Source organism: Trifolium pratense, linkage group LG5, assembly GCF_020283565.1.
Source record: "Trifolium pratense cultivar HEN17-A07 linkage group LG5, ARS_RC_1.1, whole genome shotgun sequence".
Classification (NCBI taxonomy): domain Eukaryota; kingdom Viridiplantae; phylum Streptophyta; class Magnoliopsida; order Fabales; family Fabaceae; genus Trifolium; species Trifolium pratense.
The window spans coordinates 10,382,775-10,406,474 of NC_060063.1; the positions used below are offsets into that span (position 1 = coordinate 10,382,775).

Genomic DNA, 23,700 nt, shown 5'->3' on the forward strand with positions numbered 1-23,700 from the left:
ATTGTTTTGTTTACTTATGTTTAAATTGTTTAAACATGTTTATGATTAAATTGCGATTTGATCAGTGCATTTTAATGCACATTCTTCTACTATTGTACTAGTGTATTCCTATGGTTTAATTTACTATTTTCACTATTTTAAGGTGTTTTTATATTTAAGTTTATTTCTAACTCTATTTTATTTTCGCACTTAATTTATGAATAAATAGCACTTTGACACCCTTCCGGTCCGCAGGTCATAACTGGAGTTACAAATATCGGATTGAGACGCGGGAAGATGCGTTAGAAAGCTGAGATCAAGAGCTACGACTTTCATGTTGAGGCCAAAACCCAGTTCGGAGCGCAAGTGTGTCAAATAATTGCGTTTATGTTCCAGACGAATTTAATTTCAGCACAACTTTATATTTTTCGGCCCTATTGTTTTAAGGCCCGTTCCATGTATTATTTAAACCGAAAAAAAGGCAGCTAGGGTTATTCATTCTGATTTCACGAGAAACCAATCCCCAGAGCAGCCATTACCTTCATGGAGAACTAAACTTATTTTCAATCCATTGGTGTAAGGAATTTTGTTCTTGATTCTTGAGGTTCGGTTTTATTATCAATTCATATGTTTATGCTTATCATATATCAATTTTCGTGTCTCCTTCTTTATGTATGAGTTTGATACAATTGATGCTTAATTATTCTGTTTCATATTCATACTATCGAGACCATTCGAATTCATTCATCGCTTGTATAAATTAATTTGAATAGAAATTGATATATGCTTTTTCGCTTGTAAAAAGGGGCTGAATGAATTATTGTTATGATTTTATCTATGTTATCGGTGACGCTTGATCATCTCCATAGTCAATTGAACACGTTGGTGCTTAATCAACGATTCTTTATAGAATTGATTTTCGCTTGTTAAATTAGTTCTATAATCAGCCCAGCATAAACTAACGAACAATCTTATGAGAACCTAGGATAGATGATAAACAAGATTTCCTAAAACCAATGGATTGATTACTTTCACATTGATTAAATTCGTTATTGTTGTTACTGTTTTCAAAACCGAAAACCCCCAATTTGCAATCTTTAAATTGATTCTAACATTGTTAAACCGATTGTGAGTCCTTGCGAAACGACCAAGGTTACTACCTTGTACTACTTATTTTAAAATTATTTTGATCACGAAACGACGGTGATCAAATTGGCGCCGTTGCCGGGGACTCTCAATTGATTTGCTAATATTAGACTCAGTTTCTGTGTGGTTGCGTTCTAGCCTTGCTTTCCCGTGTTTTCTGGCTTTTACGTGCCCTAATAATCAGTTTTCGTAAAAAAACAGTTTTCTGGAAAATCTTCTCCAAATCTAGTGTTTCCTGTACCTATTCATTAGAAAAAAATCAGAGTTCAAAATCCCCTATTTTGAGACAAAATAGGTGACGGAAACCTAAAAAGTCCAAATTCCGTGTTTTACTATTTTATTTTAATTTATTTCTGTTTTTATAGTTTCAGAAAATTCCAAACTAATTTCCAAAATTCTTATTTTACTTAATTAGACTAAATTTTGTGTTTTTATATTTTTCTGAATCTATTTTAACCATATCTCTTCTTTCTTTTTGTTTCATTAACGAATCTGATTCTGATTCTTACATAGTTTCTCTTTGCATACTTTATTTGATTCTAAACTTGCTTTTGATAACATGGCTGAACAAAGAACCCTAAGGCAGCTTGCTGCTCCTGATGTCAATTACAATGGTCTATGCATCCAATATACTGACGTTGATATTCCTTTTGAATTGAAATCTGGTTTGATACACTTGTTGCCCAAGTTTCATGGTCTTGCAGGTGAGGATCCGCATAAGCATTTGAAGGAATTTCAAGTTGTTTGTTCTACACCATTGAGGCCTGAAGGTATAACAGAAGATCACATCAAGCTCAGAGCTTTTCCATTCTCGCTCCAGGGTGCTGCCAAAGATTGGTTGTACTATCTTGAGCCGAATTCTATCACAACTTGGAATGATTTGAAGAGGGTCTTTCTAGAGAGATACTTTCCCGCTTCTAGAGCTGCGTCAATCAGAAAAGAAATATGCGGCATTAGGCAGGGAAACGAATCATTGGCAGAATACTGGGTAAGATTCAAGCAGCTAGTTTCTAGTTGTCCTCAACACCAGATCACCGAGCAATTACTCATCCAGTATTTCTATGAGGGGTTGCTACCAATGGATAGAAACATTTTGGATGCTGCTAGTGGTGGAGCACTTGTTGATAAAACTCCAGCTGCCGCAAAGGCCTTGATCGAGAACATGTCACTCAACTCGCAACAGTTTACAACTAGAAATAATTCTGCAAGTGTGAATGAGGTTCAGTCTTCCTCTCCTTCCATCAAGGCGCTCGAAACCAAGTTTGATGCTAGAATTGATGAACTTACTTCCTTGGTGAAACAGTTGGCAGTTAATAGACCTCAAATAGCTAAAGTGTGCGGCATTTGTACTTCTACTGAACATCCAACCGACACATGTCCTATTCTGCAGGATGAAACAATAACTGAGCTACCTCAAGCATATGCAGCAGCAGCAGCCCTTTACAATCAGAACAGGTACAACAATCCTGACCTCTCCACCAACCAGTATCATCCTAGTTGGAGGAATCATCAAAACCTCAGATACGGTAATCAGTCACAGGCTGCAGCCCCCTCTGCCCCACCAGCCATCCCTTCACCTTCATTGGAGGACCTTGTCAAGCAAATGGCTACAAGTAACATACAGTACCAACAACGAACAGATGTTAGCATTCAGAACTTGACAACTCAGATGGGGCACATGACAACACAGATGGGACAAATGGCTAATGCAATAGGCCAATTACAAGCTCAGGGCTCTGGTAACCTTCCTGCACAAACAGTGCCGAATCCGAATGTGAATGTGAGTGCAATTACTTTGCGATCTGGAAGAGTGTCAGAACCAGCTCCAGAGAAAAAGAAGAAGAAAACCGTTGCATCATCATCTGCTCCTGAACCTCCTTCTGTTACAACTGAGACCGAACCCGAAAAAGAAAGAGTATATGTGCCACCAATTCCTTTTCCTCAAAGGGTGCAGAAAAATATCAAGAAGACAGTTGAGGAAGACAAGGAGATTTTAGATGTATTCAGAAAATGTGCGGTTAACATTCCTCTCCTTGATGCAATTAAACAGATTCCTAAATATGCAAAATTCCTGAAAGACTTGTGCACACACAAGAGGAAGTTGAAGGGAAATGAGAGAGTCAGGTTGGGACGAAATGTTTCTGCTTTCATTCAGCCCAAAACTGGTTCCTCAGCTAATGTCTCAGTTCTCAGTCAAACCATGCCAGAAAAGTGTGATGATCCAGGAGTTTTTGCTATTCCCTGTTCCATTGGGGATCACAAGTTTGAAAATTGTATGCTTGATCTGGGAGCAGGTATTAATGTTATGCCTACTTCTATTTATAATAACCTTGATCTTGGTCCTTTGCAGCCTACAGGTTTAATCGTGCAATTAGCAAACAGGAGCAATGCCCGCCCTGCTGGGAAGGTAGAAGATGTCTTGGTGCAAGTTAATGACTTGATTCTTCCTGCAGATTTCTACATTCTAGACATGGAGGGAGAAACTAATTCTGAAGGTGTGAAAACACAAGAAGGGGGGGGGGGTTGAATTGTGTTTTAGCAAAGTTAAAACTTTTTCAAGTTCTTAACTCAACTACGTTAGCAGCGGATAAATAACACAAATAATAACAAGAGAGAGAGAGAGAAAGATCACACAAGCAATTTATACTGGTTCCTCTCACAAAACGAGAGTAGTCCAGTCCCCTTGCACTTCCAAGGGATTTCACTATAATCACACAAGATTACACCTGCTCAAGCACACAAGCAAGAGACTTCTCAACAATGCTCAAGCACACAAGCTTAAGACTTCACACTTAAGCACACAAGCTTAAGTTTCCTCAAGTAATAGTAAAGTATATGAAAATATACAAATGCTCTTAGATGAACCTAAAGAGAGCAAATACAAATAGTACAGAGTATTTGACTAAAGTGCAAAAGCACTTGATAAGAGGTTCAGAGCTTGTATACACAGAATTCAGAGTTTTGTTCAGCACGAGTTCAAATCTTGATAATTCTATATATTGTTGTAGCTGATTCTTCTAGTATATATACCACTAGAAAAGAGTCGTTGCAAAGGAGCCGTTGGAGTAGAAAACTTTTGTCTTCAAGCAGCCTGTCTTGATGCAGTTTGTTTGTAACCAAAACTGAGTAAGAGTTTCAGCTACTTTGACTACTGCAGAGTGGACTTTCCTTATTCAGCTAACAAAACTGAAGACCCACGTTCTCAATAGAGTACAAACAAACTGAGGGTATCTGAACTGATCAGGCTTGAAAGGTCCTTTTCTTCATTGGTAGAAGAGTTGACTTGCAAAGAGAATCTTCACAGATTTCAAGAAGCTCTTCAGAGTTTGATGAAGCTTGTAGTCAGACAAGAAGTTCTGAAGTCTTCATCCTCTGAATGTTGTAACTTCTGAAGTCGAACATCTTCTGAGTGCTTGTGAACTTCTGAATTCACATCCTCTGAGCTTCACTCAGAGCTTATCTGATGCTTATATCTGCACACTTAAAATAAATTTTTAGTCCTTCCAATTGTTTATTAATACTTTGTTATCATCAAAACCTTTATAGATTTAGGGGCTAACATTTTTAAATCAATTTTGTTCCAACAATCTCCCCCTTTTTGATGATGACAAACATAAGTATTAATTGACAATTGTTGTTAAATTAACTTATCATGTTTCACTTAGGTTTAAGAGGTTTGCAAGCTCCCCCTAAGATTGATACTCCTTAAAGCCAAAACTTTAGGTTATATCCATGATATTTTAATTTAGTATAAGATTAAGATAATTTGAAATAAAACAAGTTTCATATCTTTCTTCAGAGTGAGAGGTTTGCAAGCTCTCCCCCTAAGTCTCATAAGGCTAAGTTAAAATTGCACTCTTAACTTATCCTTACTTATGAAATTTATTTTAGTTTCAACTAACTTAGTCTCCGCATTGAATTACGTAAAACAACTTAAAAGTAACAACTTTTAACTTAACGTATAAAAGCGAGATAAAAGTGTGGTTTCAGTTTTTTTGAACTTATCACTTATCAATTAATGCGTAACTACTCCCCCTTTTGTCATTATCAAAAAGTAAAAAAAATTTATATAACCAAGACAGTCAAAGAAGAAGAGTGGTTGTTACAAAGGTGAATTAATTTCAAAAACAGAAAAAACAACGCGCTCAAAGGTTTATAAAAGGTGAACGAGTTAACATGCCTGCTTCACGGAAAAACAAGAATAAACAAGTAAAACAAGAAAGATTAGGAATAATGAGAAGGTTTAGTTCACGCATTGCAGAGTTTAGGAGAAAGAAAGAAGACGAAGAACGCGAAAAAGATGAGAATGATAAAGAAGACAACAAGAAACCACAAGATGCTGAGATAATAATCATCTCATCAGATTCTGAAGCTGAAGAGAATGAAGATGATGCTGACTATGTTGAGTTCTTGGCTGGCTATGTTCCAGAAGAAGAACAAGAAGAAGAAGAAGAAGAGCAAAACCCAGATCCCATAGAAATTTCATCAGATGATGCTGAGGAGAAATCAGAGATTTCTTCTGAGTATTATCCATCTGATTAGGATTAGGTTGTCTTTTTCTTTTTCTTTTTACCAATGTACGCAACATGGTTAGATCATTAATAAAAATTTTCGTTTTAAAAACATCTTGTGTTCTTATGTTCTTATTTATCAAAGAAAATTAGCACAAGCAAAACAAACAAAAAATATAACAAAAATATAACAAACCACATAATCAAGAAAAACAAAATAGCTTAAAATAAAATTGTTCAGAAGATAATAAGAAAACAGAAAAAAACTTAAAACAAGTGCATAGAATCCTAGGGTTTCTTAAGGAAAGCTAAGAGTTGGTCAAATTTGTCATTCAGCGATCCCACATTGGAAACTAAACCATCCACCTTGGTTTCCAATGTTTGGTGAGCAGCTCTTTGCCTTTCCAAACCTTCTTGCTGTTCCCTCAGGGCTTCTTGAAAGATCTGCAACTGATTAACCACCACATGAGCTTGATCTTGAACCAAAGGCGCTTGTTCTTCAACCAAAGGTGCCTTGCCTTTATCAGAGGGTTCACCTTCCTCTGGATAATCAATCATCAGGACATCATCCTGGTTCAGTACATCCAGTACATCCTCTTGATGTAGCTCAAATTCCAACTGGGCAACTCTAGCAGCAGCTTCTTCCAGACGTTCCTTCTCAACCCTGTGAGCTTCAAGACTCTGAAAAAGCTTGGAATCAATCCAGCAAACCTTGAAAGCAGATAAACGCTGTTCAGCAGCAGCAATGGCTTCAAGCTTAGCACGCTCAGATTCTACATGATTGAAAGACGTTAACCTCTTTAACTCAGCCCTAGCCAAACTGGCCTTCATGAAGCTTATCACATCCAGATCCCTCTTACCAACAACAGCCTTAATCTCTTCAGCAGCATCATCCAAAGCGTTGCAAATCCTTGCCTTAATTCTTGACACCTCTAAATCCACATCAGAGGGACAAACTAAGAACCTGTCCTTTATCTTAGATAATCTAAGTAAGTCATCATGAAACTGAGTTGATAGATTACTAAAAGGGTTAGATGATGAGGGTGAAGGATTGGGAATGGTAGAGAGGTTTAGTGTTTCAGTAGCAGGGTTATCAATAATAACAACTTCTGCCTCTGAAGGCTTAGGAGCACAAGTGTGAATACGCTCAGGAGAAGCGTGTTCAGCATTTGGGTTAGGATTTGGTTCAGGGGTTGATTCAGATGATGAGATGTCAGAGGTTGATTCAGGATAAATGTGTTCAGGGGATGGTTTAGGAGATTTATGTTCAGCTGTTGGTTCAGGAGATTTATGTGGAGAGGGTTGTTTTGTGGGAGAGGTTGGTTCAGTGATTGGAATATGCGATTGTGGTTCAGATGATGGAATGGTAGGAGTTTCTTTTTGTGATTGGGTTTGAGGTGATTGTGGTTTAGGGGATGATGAAGATTTCTGGGTGAAGGTTTGATTATTCAGAGGGTCTGGACTAAGATGTTTTTCTAGTTCAGACAGAGGGTTATCAGAGGTTGGAATGATAGTGGGTTCAGGAAGTATAGTCCTAAGAGGTTTGGTATAACCTATCCCAATTTCAGCTTCAGTAAAGACAAACTTAGAAGACTTACCTTTATCTTTAGGAACAGGAACAGGTCTTCTACGAATTCTTTCAGCTAGTGTCTCTTCATCAGACTCAGTCTCATCTTCAGATGCAGACTCTTCAGATGAGCTGTCAACTTCAACAATTATAGGCTCTTTGGAAGCTCCTTCAGCAGCCTTGGTTGCAGTTTCTTCATGCTTCTTTTTGGTTCTCTTTTCAGCATCAGCTTGCTCCATTTTAATCCTCTTCTGAGCCAAGAGATCTGGCTTAGGTTGATCAGCTTGAGAAACAGCCTTTCTCTTAGGTCTCCTTGTAGGATTATACAAATTTGCAGGAGCAGGAGGAATCATACTTCTATCAACAACGAATCCTTCTTCTCTGAGCACTTCCAAATAGTCCTGAATGATGTGCTCAGCATCAGCTTCTGAAATAACTGGATATCCATCCACATACAGACGATCTTCAAGTTTAGCAGATAGCTCTTGTGGAGGTGCAACAGGCTTAGATGCAATAAGACGCATCTTAGTAAGGAAACTAGCATGTAGAATTTCAGGTGTGAACTTCTTCTCCACAAGTTCTGGGTGAAATTTCTTTAAGTTCTGAACAACATGACCTTGATGCAGAAGGTCTGACAACAACCTAGGATAAACTATAGTAGTTTTCCTCTGAGATTTACTTGCAAAAACGGCTTCACATATCCTTTCAAAGAAATAATCTCCAAGATTTACCTTCTTTCCTGTCAGAAGGATATACAGCAGATGACGATGAGTCCAGGAGATTGTATCAGTCCCACCAACCCTTGGACTGATAGTTGCTAAGATGATTTTGAAGAGAACTCTACATTCATCAGTCAATCCCTTTACTTTCCCTTTCAAGGAGAAGTCTGTGCAGATGAGATGCAGAAGATCATCTCTGTATCTTGTATCCTTTTCAAAAACATTTAACTCTATCCCAGAGTTAGGCAGACCAAGAAGAGCATTGAAATGAATGGGCGAGAGACTCATATTCATTCCACAGATGTTAGACCTAATCTGTACACCTGTATATTCCAGCAGACCCATTTCCTTCCTAGTTTTACCCTTCAGACTAGGATCCCTTTCTATTGCAGCAAGCTCTTCCTTCTTAGCTTCATGCTTGTCAAACACCTTTGCTTTCATCCAGAATTTCTTCAACAAATCTGGGTAGATAGGACCGTTAAGCATGTCGAAGTACTTATCCCAACCTTGAGTGATAAAGTACGGCTTAACGTCGAAACCATTAGCTTTCAAGCTGTCGAAATCAACTATCTTCTCTGACAGAAACGTGAGTTCAGATTCTGGGAATTCCATCTCGTTCCCAACAATCTGAAGGTTCTTGAACAAAAATGGTGGAATCTTAGTTGACGAAGAAGATGAAGGTCCGGCCATTGTTGGAGATTAGGGTAGGGTTTGGAAACTAACGAGAGAGAAAGAAAGTTTGTTGGAGGTTTAGAGAGAAAAAGAAAGTGTAGGTTGTGAGAGTGAGAAGTGTGCAAGTGTATAGTGTAAGTTTTATTTAAATGCACACAGTTAACATGAAAATAGCAAATTTGGGAAGTTACGCTAATTGACAGAAGGTTGAATACCAAAAATCATCATTAACCACCCACTACCTGACACACGTAGACCACGTGCAGAAATTTACTCGGTAACTGCTATTTTAATGGACAACTGTTCAGCAGTGAATACTAAACGTTTCCCACTTAAATAGTTCAGAGCCTCTGAGATATTTAAAATTCTCTATCAGAGTTAAGTACTTCAGAGCTTGTGTTTCAGATGATCTGAATCATAAGTTCTGATATACATAACCTCTTACACTTTAAAAGCCCAAAAGAATTTTCATTCAGAGATTGAAAACATGTTCAGATGTTTCTTTATAAAATCAAATCTTTCAACAGGTAAGGCTTTAGTAAATATGTCAGCCCATTGATTTTCAGTATCAACAAACTTAATATCTATAATGCCTCTCTGAACATAATCTCTGATAAAATGGTGTTTAATTTCAATATGTTTGGCTCTAGAGTGTAGGATAGGATTTTTAGATAAATGAATGGCTGCAGTATTGTCACAATATAAAGGAATATTGTTACTGCTTACCTGATAATCTTCTAACTGATATTTTAACCAGAGTAGTTGTGTACAACACTTAGCTGCTGAAATGTATTCTGCTTCTGCTGTAGACAAAGCTATAGTAGTTTGTCTCTTACTAGCCCAGGAGATAAGGTTTTCACCAACAAATTGACAATTGCCACTTGTGGATTTTCTTTCAATTTTATCTCCAGCATAGTCAGCATCACAGAATCCATTTAGCACATAATCATTGGATTTCTTATAGAGAAGTCCAAGATTAGTTGTTCCTTTCAGATACCTAAAGATTCTCTTTACAGCTGTAAGATGAGATTCTCTAGGATCTGACTGGAATCTTGCACATAAGCATACACTGAATAAAATATCTGGTCTAGAGGCTGTCAGATAGAGTAAGGAACCAATCATACCTCTGTAGACCTTTTGATCTACTTTTCCTTCATCATCTGACTTGCTCATGTTGGTAGTTGAATGCATAGGAGTGTTCATTATCTTGCAGTCATCTAGATTGAATTTCTTCAGAAGTTCCTTGGTATATTTTGATTGATGAACATAAGTTCCTTCCTTCTTCTGATTGATTTGAATTCCAAGAAAGAATTTCAATTCTCCCATCATGCTCATTTCAAATTCATCCTGCATTATCTTAGAAAAATTCTTGCACAAAGAAGCATTAGTTGAACCAAAGATAATATCATCAACATAAATTTGAATGATTAAAATGTCTTCTTTGGTTGTTTTTCTAAAGAGTGTGCAGTCAACCTTTCCTTTTTCAAAACCCTTTTCAAGAAGGAAATTACTGAGTCTATCATACCAAGCTCTTGGAGCTTGTTTCAGACCATACAGTGATTTCTTCAATTTAAAAACATGTTCTGGGTTTGAGACATCTTCAAAACCAGGAGGTTGCTTAACATACACTTCTTCAGAAATAAAACCATTTAAGAAGGCACTTTTAACATCCATCTGATACAAGGTTATTCCATGATTAACAGCATAAGATAGAAGTAACCTGATTGCTTCAAGTCTAGCAACTGGTGCTAAGGTTTCAGTATAGTCAATCCCCTCTTGTTGACTATAACCTTGTGCAACCAATCTAGCCTTGTTTCTTACCACTTCACCTTGTTCATTCAGCTTGTTTCTGAATACCCATTTTGTTCCAATAATGTTCTTGTGTGAAGGTTTGGGCACTAGAGTCCAGACATCATTTCTTTGAAATTGATTCAGCTCTTCTTGCATTGCTACAATCCAAGCATCATCTTTCAGAGCTTCATCAATCTTTGAAGGTTCCATCATTGAGATAAGACCAACTAATGATTCCTCATTTCTTAGTTGAGATCTTGTCTTCCTTGGACTATCCTTGTTGCCTAATATCAGTTCCTCTGGATGTGATGATTTGTATTTGAAGGTATTTCTTGGGGGCTCATCATCTTCAGACTCATCAACATCAGGTTCAGCAGTTGCTTCAGTTCTTTGTTGTTCAGAGTCTGTAGGAACTGTTGTGTTCAGAGGTTCTTCAGAGAATGGATGTTCTGAGTAGTTTGGAATATCTGAATATTGATCCTCTGATACCTGAAATCTAGACAAACCTTCCACAAGCTCTGACACTTGGTCAGGCTCTTTGTCATCAAATTTGACGTGCATAGTTTCTTCCACAGTATGTGTTTCAGAAATATACAGTCTGTATGCTTTTGAGCGTTCAGAGTATCCTATAAAAATACCCTTATAACCTCTAGCATCAAATTTCTTTAGATGGACTTTGTTGTTTAAGATATAACATGTACATCCAAACTGATGAAAATAAGAAATATCAGGTTTTCTTCCTTTGAACAATTCATAAGCAGTTTTGTTCAACTTAGATCTGATATAGATTCTATTTTGAACATAACATGCTGTGTTTACAGCTTCTGCCCATAAAAACTTTGCTACATTTGTTTCATGCATCATGGTTCTGGCCATTTCTTGCAGAGTTCTATTCTTCCTTTCTACCACCCCATTTTGTTGAGGAGTTCTAGGAGAAGAGAATTCATGCAGAATGCCATATTTTTCACAAAAGTTTTCAAAAGGTTCATTTTCAAATTCTCCACCATGATCACTTCTAACTTTTAAAATAGTGTAGCCTTTTTCATTTTGAATTTGTTTGCAGAAGATGCTAAACTCATCATAAGCTTCATCTTTTGTTCTTAGGAATTTTACCCAAGTCCATCTGCTGTAATCATCAACAATTACTAATCCATACTTCTTTCCATTGATAGAGGCAGTGTGAACTGGCCCAAAAAGATCAATGTGAAGAAGTTCCAATGGTCTTGAGGTAGAAACAATGTTTTTAGGTTTAAAAGAAGATTTTGTAATTTTTCCTTTTTGACAAGAACCACAAAGTGTGTTTGAGTGATATTTGATTTTTGGTAAACCTCTGACAAGGTCAAGCTTGCTAAGCTTAGAGATTAATCTCCAGTTAGCATGGCCTAACCTCTTATGCCAGACCCATTTTTCTTCACTCAAAGTCAAAAGACACATCACTTTTTGTTCATTCAAATCAGAAAGATTAATTTTATAAACATTGTTCTTTCTAAGACCTTTGAATATAATGGAATTATCAGATTGTTTGGTTACAGTACATGATTCCTTATTAAAAATGACTACATAACCATTGTCGCAAAATTGACTTATGCTCAATAGATTATGCTTAAGTCCATCAACTAACCAAACATCATTAATAGATAGGGAAGAATTACCTACTGTACCTGTACCTATTATCTTTCCTTTTTGATTACCTCCAAAGCCAACAGATCCTCCTTCTTTCATAGTCAGCTTAGAAAATAGTTGTTTGTCACCAGTCATATGCCTTGAACATCCACTATCCAGATACCATGAATGATTCATGATACTTCTTTGAGTGGCAGGCTGTATGAGAAACAACTTTAATCATTGCGATAGAACTCTTCATCAAGGTTAATGATAAAGTCATCCCAGTATTCTTCCTCTTCATTTTTCAAGTTCTGATTGTTAACTTGAGAACTTGTCAACCATTTGTCTAGGACATAAGCCCTTCTTCCTTTGCATAGGACTTGTTTCCATACTTTAGGTAGGACATATCCTTTCCTAGTTGGTAAATCTGAATGATACATTATTTCAGCTTTTGGTACCCATCTTCTGGGTCCACGCTTGTTAGTCCATACATGCTTACTATGTTGTCTAGTGTTAGAGAAAAATCTTGGTTTGGAATAATGACCTTTTTGAAACTTTCTCTTTTGAAATCTGTTATTATTCCAGGATTTGGATTGTTTATGATTCCAGGGTTTGTATTTATCACCAATCCCATGTTCTGATTGATTATATCTACTGACTCTAGAATCATAAATAATCTGAGTCCTGTACTCCATCTGAGATTTAGAATTTTTTCTTTTAAAAACTTCTGATCTTTTAGATTGACTAGCTTCAGGTACTGAAGTTCCTTTGGGTCCAGAATTTGAAGTCTCAGATGTTGAAGCTTTCAGAACTTCTGAACTGATGTTCTCAGGTTCTGAACAACTTCTATCTTCTGAACTTCTTTCTCCAAATCCTGAGGAACTGGGTTCCTCTGAGCTGTCAGCTTCTAAATTACTCAGATCATCTTTGTCATTTTCAACACTACCAAGATTCTTTCCCTCTTCACTTTGTGGAACAACATAATAAACCCAAGATTTTCCAACCTTTTTGGCAGAGGTCTTCAGCTTTGAATATGTTCTACCATATTCATAGCCAAGTCCCTCTCCTCTATGTCTCATGACATTATAAACAAGATTAGCAGCTTTGCTCTTACCAAGGTTGAGATGCACAAACTGTTGAAGAGCTATTTCCTGCTCATCAATAGGTTTGTGACAAACAGCACAACCCTTTTCAAAGTCATTTACTCTATTCAGAGTTTCTTGATATAGACCTTGAAAATGTTCTGCTTGTTCAGTCAGAGTGTTAAGCTTTTCTTGTAAAACTTTTTGTTTACTTAACACTCTGAGATGTTTCTCAATGACCTTGTTAAGTGCAGTTATAAGTTGAGATTTAGAGCAGTCAGAAAATACCTCATCAGTTACTTCTGAATCTGATTCTGATTCATCGTCTGAGTCTGCATCTGAGTTAGTTGAAGCCATCAGGGCTAGATTTGCCTCTTCTTCTTCCTCAACTTCTTCCTCAGATGATAGCTCTTCAAAGGTAGCCATCAGACTCTTTCTCAATTTACTCTTGAATTGTTGCTTCTTTGAGCTGTATCTTTTGCTTTTGTCTTTAGCAGACATTTCTGGACAATCAGCAATAAAGTGTCCGGGCTTCTTACAGTTGAAGCAGTTCTTCTGATCATCCTTTTTGCTGACAAAATTTTTGGAGCTGTTACCTCTGAAATTTCTTTTGTTAAATCTGTTCCATTGCTGAAACTTGGTGAATAAAGCAAACTCATCCTCATTCATCTCATCCTCTTGACCATCAGCAGAAGATTCTTCTTCAATATCAAGAAGCTGAGTCTTAAGAGCCTTAGAAGTAGTCCTAGTTGACTGTAAAGCCACTGACTTGGACTTCTTCTTAGTTTCTGAGTCAGCATCCAGAACCATCTCATGGCTTCTGAGATTGCTTATCAGAGCTTCAAGACTCAGAGTCTTGAGATTTTGAGCTTCCTCTATTGCAGTGAGCTTGGGTCTCCAAGCAATAGGAAGACTTCTCAGAATCTTCTGAACATGGTCATAGGTGGAATAATTTCTCTTAAGAGCTTTAAGACCAGATACAAGGATTTGAAACCTTGTAAACATAGTCTCAATGTTTTCATCTTGTTGCATAGTGAATAGTTCATATTGCCTTATCAAAAGACTAGCTTTAGCCTCTTGAACCTTTTCATTACCATCATAGGTAGCACACATAGAATCAAAGATAGATTTAGCAGTAGACTTGTTCTCTATTCTGACATAATCCTCATGTCTAATAGCACCAACAACAATGTCCTTTACTCTATGATGCTTAGTGTAGGTCTTTAAGTTAGCTGGTGTGAGTAACTTTCTATGCTCAATGGACAATCTTCCATGTTCATTTAAGTTTTCAAAAGTTACTCCCAGCTCAACCAAATCCCACAACTCATGATCAATAGCAGTAATATTGCTATACAATCTTTCCTTCCACCACTCAAATAATGATGCATCACCATTGAATATAGGGGCTTTTCTATTGCCACTATGTTCATGTGATTCATTACTTAAGTAGTCAAAACCAAAAGCATTTCTTGGACCACCACCAGCACCACTGGCCTCACCGGCTTCACCGGTTGTTCTAGTACTACTATCGTCTCCTCCAGACATAGTGTTCTCACAAGATCTTTACTGTCTCACTGTTAAGTGAAAGTAACAGACCAGACCTCTAGATACCAATTGAAGGTGTGAAAACACAAGAAGGGGGGGGGGGGGGGGGGGTTGAATTGTGTTTTAGCAAAGTTAAAACTTTTTCAAGTTCTTAACTCAACTACGTTAGCAGCGGATAAATAACACAAATAATAACAAGAGAGAGAGAGAGAAAGATCACACAAGCAATTTATACTGGTTCCTCTCACAAAACGAGAGTAGTCCAGTCCCCTTGCACTTCCAAGGGATTTCACTATAATCACACAAGATTACACCTGCTCAAGCACACAAGCAAGAGACTTCTCAACAATGCTCAAGCACACAAGCTTAAGACTTCACACTTAAGCACACAAGCTTAAGTTTCCTCAAGTAATAGTAAAGTATATGAAAATATACAAATGCTCTTAGATGAACCTAAAGAGAGCAAATACAAATAGTACAGAGTATTTGACTAAAGTGCAAAAGCACTTGATAAGAGGTTCAGAGCTTGTATACACAGAATTCAGAGTTTTGTTCAGCACGAGTTCAAATCTTGATAATTCTATATATTGTTGTAGCTGATTCTTCTAGTATATATACCACTAGAAAAGAGTCGTTGCAAAGGAGCCGTTGGAGTAGAAAACTTTTGTCTTCAAGCAGCCTGTCTTGATGCAGTTTGTTTGTAACCAAAACTGAGTAAGAGTTTCAGCTACTTTGACTACTGCAGAGTGGACTTTCCTTATTCAGCTAACAAAACTGAAGACCCACGTTCTCAATAGAGTACAGACAAACTGAGGGTATCTGAACTGATCAGGCTTGAAAGGTCCTTTTCTTCATTGGTAGAAGAGTTGACTTGCAAAGAGAATCTTCACAGATTTCAAGAAGCTCTTCAGAGTTTGATGAAGCTTGTAGTCAGACAAGAAGTTCTGAAGTCTTCATCCTCTGAATGTTGTAACTTCTGAAGTCGAACATCTTCTGAGTGCTTGTGAACTTCTGAATTCACATCCTCTGAGCTTCACTCAGAGCTTATCTGATGCTTATATCTGCACACTTAAAATAAATTTTTAGTCCTTCCAATTGTTTATTAATACTTTGTTATCATCAAAACCTTTATAGATTTAGGGGCTAACATTTTTAAATCAATTTTGTTCCAACAAATTCCAGCAGGGCACCCATCATTCTAGGCCGACCATTCATGAGAACGGCAAGAACAAAAGTTGATGTTTATGATGGAACCATATCCATGGAGTTTGGCGACATTGTCGCTAAGTTTAACATTTTTGATGCCATGAAACATCCCGTGGAAGAACATTCTGTTTTTTATATGGATTTAGTTACTAACACTAACCTTTGCTCTGTTTGTGCTAAGATTGAATCTGATTTGCAGGATAATAACATTCATACAGGTGAAGTTGTTGTCAATGAGGCAGTCTGTACGGTTAAAGTTCTTGACATTCCGGCTGCCCCAACCAAACACTCCCATGATAAAGAAAAGACTACGCACTTCCATGATAAGATGATTTCCAAAAAGAAATTTTCTGTTGGCCAAAAAGTCTTGCTGTTTAAGTCTCGCCTGAAAGATATGGTTAGTAAGTTTCGATCCAAGTGGATTGGCCCCTTTGTCGTGACTAATGTTTTTCCTTCTGGTGCTATAGAAATTAAAAGTACAGGTACTGGCAAGGTTTTCAAAGCAAAAGGACAGCGGTTGAAGCTGCTCCATAAAAGTGTGGAAGGGCTTCCACCAAAACCACCAGACATAGAAGCACCAGCACCAGCCGCTACACTTTAGCCCCTTGGGTGTGTTCCTTCCTTTACTCTCACTTTATGTTTAGATTACATTGCGGACACTGTCTGGTTTAAGTGTGGGGGAGGGACATTTTACATTTACATTTTTGTGTTTTAAAAAAATAAATAAATAAAAAAATAAAATAAATTGTCATGAGTAGTCACATGTTCTAAGGCTAGGGCAGATAACTGTAGGGTCAGTGAAATTTTTGGAGTTTTTTGTTTTGATACTTGACATGATAGTCTTTGCAACTTAATGCACAACTGCTTGAACACTGTCAAACTTAGTAATGTCTAGATAAACCTCTGAAATATTTATTCTTTAGACTAAGTTCTCTAATTTGAATATAATGGAGGGTATGATTAGAACTAAGTGTGGGGGAAAGGCTAGAGTAACAGATGGACCGATCATTGCTATTAATTGAGAAAAAGGGAAACTGCTTAAGAGCTAAAACTAATGAATATAATAAGTTCCTGTGCCTGAAACTGGAGGAACAAGTTCCTGTGCCCGAAACTGGAGGAACAAGTGCTGTGTAGGATGCTCTACTCTGAGTAACAGGTTGGACTTATTACAAGTAAGATCCCGTCAGGTGAAAAGGTGGAGTAGTACCTAAAGCTTAAAAACAATAAATAATAATAAACAATAATAAAGCTTGAAAGTAGTTGCCCCTGAGTTGATGTTGAAAAGCTTTGGATCTCTTGAAAAGAAATAGCCCCCCCTAGTCTGAAATTCTGGTTAAATCTGAAATTATAGGAAAAGAATGACAGCTTAGCATCTAGAATGGTAGTTTCAGAGAGGGATCTTGACATTACTTTGGTTGACAGTGGGAGACAGTACACACACACACGCAAGATTATTATTGAAAGTTGATAGATAAGAATTGTGTCAATCTTTGAATTTTGACCCAAGGTTTGAAGCTTGAAACCTGGAATATGTTGACTGCTTGTGATTTGTTTTTAAGTTTTTCATTTGAGTTTTGCTCGGAGTGCAAAAGTTCAAGTGTGGGGGAATTTGATCAGTGCATTTTAATGCACATTCTTCTACTATTGTACTAGTGTATTCCTATGGTTTAATTTACTATTTTCACTATTTTAAGGTGTTTTTATATTTAAGTTTATTTCTAACTCTATTTTATTTTCGCACTTAATTTATGAATAAATAGCACTTTGACACCCTTCCGGTCCGCAGGTCATAACTGGAGTTACAAATATCGGATTGAGACGCGGGAAGATGCGTTGGAAAGCTGAGATCAAGAGCTACGACTTTCATGTTGAGGCCAAAACCCAGTTCGGAGCGCAAGTGTGTCAAATAATTGCGTTTATGTTCCAGACGAATTTAATTTCAGCACAACTTTATATTTTTCGGCCCAATTGTTTTAAGGCCCGTTCCATGTATTATTTAAACCGAAAAAAAGGCAGCTAGGGTTATTCATTCTGATTTCACGAGAAACCAATCCCCAGAGCAGCCACTACCTTCATGGAGAACTAAACTTATTTTCAATCCATTGGTGTAAGGAATTTTGTTCTTGATTCTTGAGGTTCGGTTTTATTATCAATTCATATGTTTATGCTTATCATATATCAATTTTCGTGTCTCCTTCTTTATGTATGAGTTTGATACAATTGATGCTTCATTATTCTGTTTCATATTCATACTATCGAGACCATTCGAATTCATTCATCGCTTGTATAAATTAATTTGAATAGAAATTGATATATGCTTTTTCGCTTGTAAAAAGGGGCTGAATGAATTATTGTTATGATTTTATCTATGTTATCGGTGACGCTTGATCATCTCCATAGTCAATTGAACACGTTGGTGCTTAATCAACGATTCTTTATAGAATTGATTTTCGCTTGTTAAATTAGTTCTATAATCAGCCCAGCATAAACTAACGAACAATCTTATGAGAACCTAGGATAGATGATAAACAAGATTTCCTAAAACCAATGGATTGATTACTTTCACATTGATTAAATTCGTTATTGTTGTTACTGTTTTCAAAACCGAAAACCCCCAATTTGCAATCTTTAAATTGATTCTAACATTGTTAAACCGATTGTGAGTCCTTGCGAAACGACCAAGGTTACTACCTTGTACTACTTATTTTAAAATTATTTTGATTTGATCACGATTCTGTTTAAACATATTTGAATCAATTAAATAATCAAGTAAATTAAAATTGGCATCGTGTTTGTTTTGTTAATGATGATCCAATTTTGTTGAGCTTCGGAACCGTATCTGGTGAAGCATCACGAATGGGTGATTATCTGTACAAATAGTAACATGATTAATGGGTCCTATATTTATATATACGATATATATAATTCTAATATGATAATATTAAATGTTGCTATGGTAGTAACATGATCAATCGGTCATGAATATATATATATATGATATATATAATTGTGATGTGATTATATCAAATGTTGATATGATGAACAATCATCTAATTAAATAGTCATGTGTTTGGTATATGTTGTGATGATTAGTGTTTGATACTTCGGAACCGTATCTGGTGAAGCATCCACTAAATCACCATAACGATTACACAATCACCGTACTATTGAGAGGATGAACGCTCAGTCACATTAGGGCTCATTATGGTGCAAGTGTTGTGCCGTTATGAGGTACCGATTAGGGTTTGCAAGATTTCCTTTTAAATTTAAAAGATTATGATTTGAAATAGTTTCAATATCAGATATGATCTTTTGAATTTATATAAAAGATTTGCATAATTTTAGCTTTATTTGTTTTGGAAATAATAAAGCCAAAATTTGGACCAGATTTAATTTTAAGTTTAAAAGATTATGATTTGAAATAGTTTCAATATCAGATATGATCTTTTGAATTTATATAAAAGATTTGCATAATTTTAGCTTTATTTGTTTTGGAAATAATAAAGCTAAAATTTGGACCAGATTTAATTTTAAGTTTAAAAGATTATGATTTGAAATAGTTTCAATATCAGATATGATCTTTTGAATTTATATAAAAGATTTGCATAATTTTAGCTTTATTTGTTTTGGAAATAATAAAGCCAAGAATATGGACAAGATTTCCTTTTAAATTAAAAGATCGAGATTATCTTTAAAATTGTTTTAAAAGATATTATTTTAGCAAATATTTGATTTGCTAACCTTTTAATTTACTTGAAATCTAATAATGCCAAGTTTTAATTTTATTTATTTAATTAAGAAGTGCTAATAATAATAATAATAATGAAGTATGTTTGTTGTTATTGTTATTGTTTTGGTAAATGATTATGGCCTTAGTCTTTTATTTTAAATTTTGGAATTTTAAAATACGGCCTGCGTGTCGTGCCTCTCTCTTCTATTCTATATGTACATTCTCTTCTCATCCAATCCCTCGTATGTAAAACGAGTTTCTTATTTATGTAATGTAATTAGAATGACAAGGAGACAATAGGACAGGTGACGTTAAAGCAACCATGGAAGTCAAGCTTGGAGAAGCAAGGTCGTTCCTAGGGTTAGTTTAAGATGTTCTCATTGGCTTGAGAAAATCATTGCGTTAGGGGCCATAATCATGTCACTTTTACTTTGTATAATTGTTATGCATGCTTGAATGATTGGAGTGCGAATATATGTGATATATAAGACGTGGTGAGGTGAGATCAAACTAATTAAAATTCCCTCAAGGTTAATATTAAGTTTATGCTTTCCGTATTTTAGAACTCGTCAAGACTAGTGTCAAATATTGTGGGTTCGTCCAACGCGAAGTGCATGTTTTACATTAGTAAGGCGCGATGGGATAAAAGTAATATCCAATTTCTAAAATATCGGGTCGAACTTAACTAAGCTAAAATATAATGAGATTATATATGTTTAGAAGCAAGAATTGGGAATGATCCATAAGATGGATTAGAATAAGGAGTTATTCACCCAATTGAAATATTCGAGAATTGTATAAGATACAATTGGAAGGAGTTCCTACCTAAATAACTATGTTTTGGGTGATCAGCCAACGCTGACTCAAGACATAGTGAAATATGGATCTCGATCCACTAGAAGATCTTCCAACGGGATTTTCCGAATCAAATGATGAGGGTCATTTGTTTTGAATAAAATAGTGGGAGCGTATTTAATTAAAGGCCTAGTTAAATATGTTTTAATCATGATACAAATATTCTTATTTTCGTAGTTAGATATATTTGGCATATATTTTATATTTTACTGTAAAATGTCCTTAGGAAGGACAGAAAGTTCAGAAAGGAGTTTCTGAATTGGTACATGTATTGAGAATCGTTCTCTCAAATACGAGAAAAACTACTAATGATTTTGAAAGAGTTAAAGTTGAAAAAAGAAGTAAGACTTCTTCATAGACCTTGTTATAGAAAGTTAAATTATCCACTTTTTAACTTAGGTATATGATACTAGATGTTAATTTCATATTTGTTGAAATATTGAAAGTTGTTTTAAAGAAGTGAAAATTTGACTATAGATAAAGTCAACCTACGTTTAGAATGAAATAGTTTCATTGATCGTAGAAGTTGAGTTTGACATGGAACCAAATAATTGTTATTAAGTTTCATTTAATAATAGAAACATTGGACCTAAAAGGACTACTTGTTTGTATAATAGACAAGTGTTGTTTCATTATCCAAATAATAATGTTTTCTATTCTAGTGTTCTAATTGAGTAATGGAATTGAGTTCCATCAACTTGATAACCTTATCTATAACAATGATGAATAAGGATCAAATAAGATTTGAACCTTGTAAATTAGTGGCAATTAATATTGTTTAGTACTAATAAGTGAGACACACATTTCTAGATTCCATAGATAGGAATTTTGGACTCATTTGATTTATATCATTTTGGGTGTAAGTTCCACTTTTGAAAATAGTTCAGTATGTCAATTACCAACTAAGGCAAAGTGACATTTGATCTATTTGAAATATATATGTAACACCCAAACCCGTTATTTAATTAACTCTGCCTTTATAAAATCTTTTTCGAAAATACGCAGCGGAAAAATTGAAAATCTGATTATAAAGCGCTGGTTTGAATATCACAAAATACAAAATCCTCCGCATCAACACGATGCGTTATAAGTTATACAAAACCAATACTTTTCACCAAGAATAATTCTTATATGAAAACATAAGCAATTACAGAGTAATTTTCTAAAGGAATTTATATATATATATATATATATATATATATATATATATATATATATATATATATATATATGTACAAAACCCCTTTTCTCCCCGTGTCACAATCAGAGCGGAGCTTCACCACGCTACTCGGACAAGCTAACATATAACCTGTCAATCTGGATATCTGAACCCCCAAAGGTCCAGCAATTAACACAAAGCAGAGAGTTAGAAAACATAATCGCATATCATACGAGTATAAGAAAGGTCTTACACTTTCGAACTATCATACATATTCTAACTCACACACATACATCAACAAATACGACTACCAATTAATCATTCTTTTTATAGTCATGACGGACTCTACACTTGTTCATTTTATAGTCATGACGGACTCTACACTTGTTCATTTTATAGTCATGACGGACTCTACACTTGTACCAAGACACGTTCAACAATTAGCACAAAGCTATTATAAACATCAGACAACACCTTAGTCAATCATATGACATTTATCACTTATCAATTAATATGCACATTTACCCTAATGCATCTAATGCCAATTAATTCACTGTCATGCCATCCCTAGACATGACTAAATGCATGTGGTACCAAGGTGTCTCACCAATGGTGGACCAAGAACAGTTTTATATCTTGCTGGATATGTCGGAACTTACCGAACCATCTTATCTCCCTTGGATAAGCCAACACAGTTTTATATCCTGTTGGATAGCAACTCTGGACTCATGAATTCATCTAATCCGATCCTCGGCTTCATTATGGACACATAATCCATTTTCGTTATTGGAACCCAAGTTTCCAATGTTCACATACAATCATGAATGCATGTATTTATGCACATATCAACCATATGATATTCTTTAGCTCGAAGCTACTCTTTTATGAATGCGGGAGCACAATCCTAACACATTCACTTAACATTACAAATTAATGCCAAAACATCACATTACTCACTTTAAACTACAACTTATTGCATACACGTTTATCAATCATATAACGATTAACAATAAGCATTAACAGTATCAACATGTATCAACAATCATGTAAGGATACCCTTAAACCATGTTACAAGTGCCTAATTACACTTACAACTATTAACAAAAAGTTGCTGTCACAGTGCTGTTCGCTATAGCGAGCAGGTGGCGAACAGACACAGAGCCAAAAACCAATTAGTGAGCAGGTAGCGAGCAACTGGAGAGCATGTTCGCTATAGCGAGCAGGTAGCGAGCAACTGGCGAACATGTTCGCTATAGCGAGAAGGTAGCGAGCAACTGGCGAACATGTTCGCTATAGCGAGCAGGTAGCGAACGGAAACAGAGCCAACACCTCAACTGGCGAGCTGTTAGCGAGCGTGTTAGCGAGCGTGTTCGCTGTAGCGAGCAGGTAGCGAACCACACCAGAAGAACATCTGTTCTTGAGTTTTCTAAGGCGGTTTAACATTGAATCAGCTCAAAAATTCATTCAAACATGTTATAAATTCTTATAAACAGCAATTTCAAACATATATGGTATCAAGGAACATTAATCATCCCTTACAAACCTCCAAATACATCAAACAATCAAAATCATGCCAATTTCTTGGGTTTTAAGTAACTTTCATAAACTTTTCAAACATGATTCAAATACATACATATTTTTCATGAAATCAAGCTAGTGATTAACACATACAAAGTGATGATGAAGAACATCACACTCACATACAAAAGCTTAATCAAAAGTCTAAAAAGAAATTGAGTGGGAGAGTTCGGGAATGGAGACATAGACAATCTCCCCTCTCCTTGCCACTCAAGAATCATGAATTCTAATCTCTTACCTTAGAAATTTGATGAATCCTCAAGCTCCTCATGATCTAGCTCTCATGAGTTCCTCCCTTTCTCAAGTCCTAGCACCCTCTTGCTTTGCTCTCTTACTTGCCCTAGCTTAGGGATGATGATCTATGAACCCTCATGGTTCCAACAAGCTTCTAATAATTGAATTTGGCTAAGGAATGAAAAATTGGTGATGGTTAGGAGTAAGCAAAGGAGGCTCACGGTTTTGGAAAGTAAAATGAATGAATGAAATTGTGATTTCCTATTCATGATCATAAATATCTTGTGAGATTAATTCTTGGTCACTTGATTCTTCTTGCTC

The 23,700-nt window shown here is 36.0% G+C and overlaps 1 protein-coding gene and 1 long non-coding RNA gene across 2 annotated transcripts; one reads left to right on the forward strand and one right to left on the reverse strand.

The window, feature by feature from the left end:
• Positions 1–1,684: 1,684 nt before the first annotated feature.
• LOC123886025 lies at positions 1,685–3,593 on the forward strand. The gene is made up of 2 exons (XM_045935362.1): positions 1,685–3,532; positions 3,579–3,593. The coding sequence occupies exons 1-2, from the start codon at positions 1,685–1,687 to the stop codon at positions 3,591–3,593; spliced, it is 1,863 nt and encodes a 620-aa protein (XP_045791318.1).
• An 18,064-nt stretch (positions 3,594–21,657) lies between these two features.
• LOC123885457 lies at positions 21,658–23,480 on the reverse strand. The gene is made up of 2 exons (XR_006801163.1): positions 23,384–23,480; positions 21,658–21,733 (listed from the first exon to the last, which is right to left on the reverse strand). It is a non-coding gene; the product is annotated as an uncharacterized LOC123885457 (long non-coding RNA).
• Between the last annotated feature and the right edge of the window lie 220 nt (positions 23,481–23,700).

Bases quoted from the DNA above. Each gene is read 5' to 3' on its own strand.
- LOC123886025 (XM_045935362.1), top strand. From the start codon at position 1,685: ATGGCTGAACAAAGAACCCTAAGGCAGCTTGCTGCTCCTGATGTCAAT.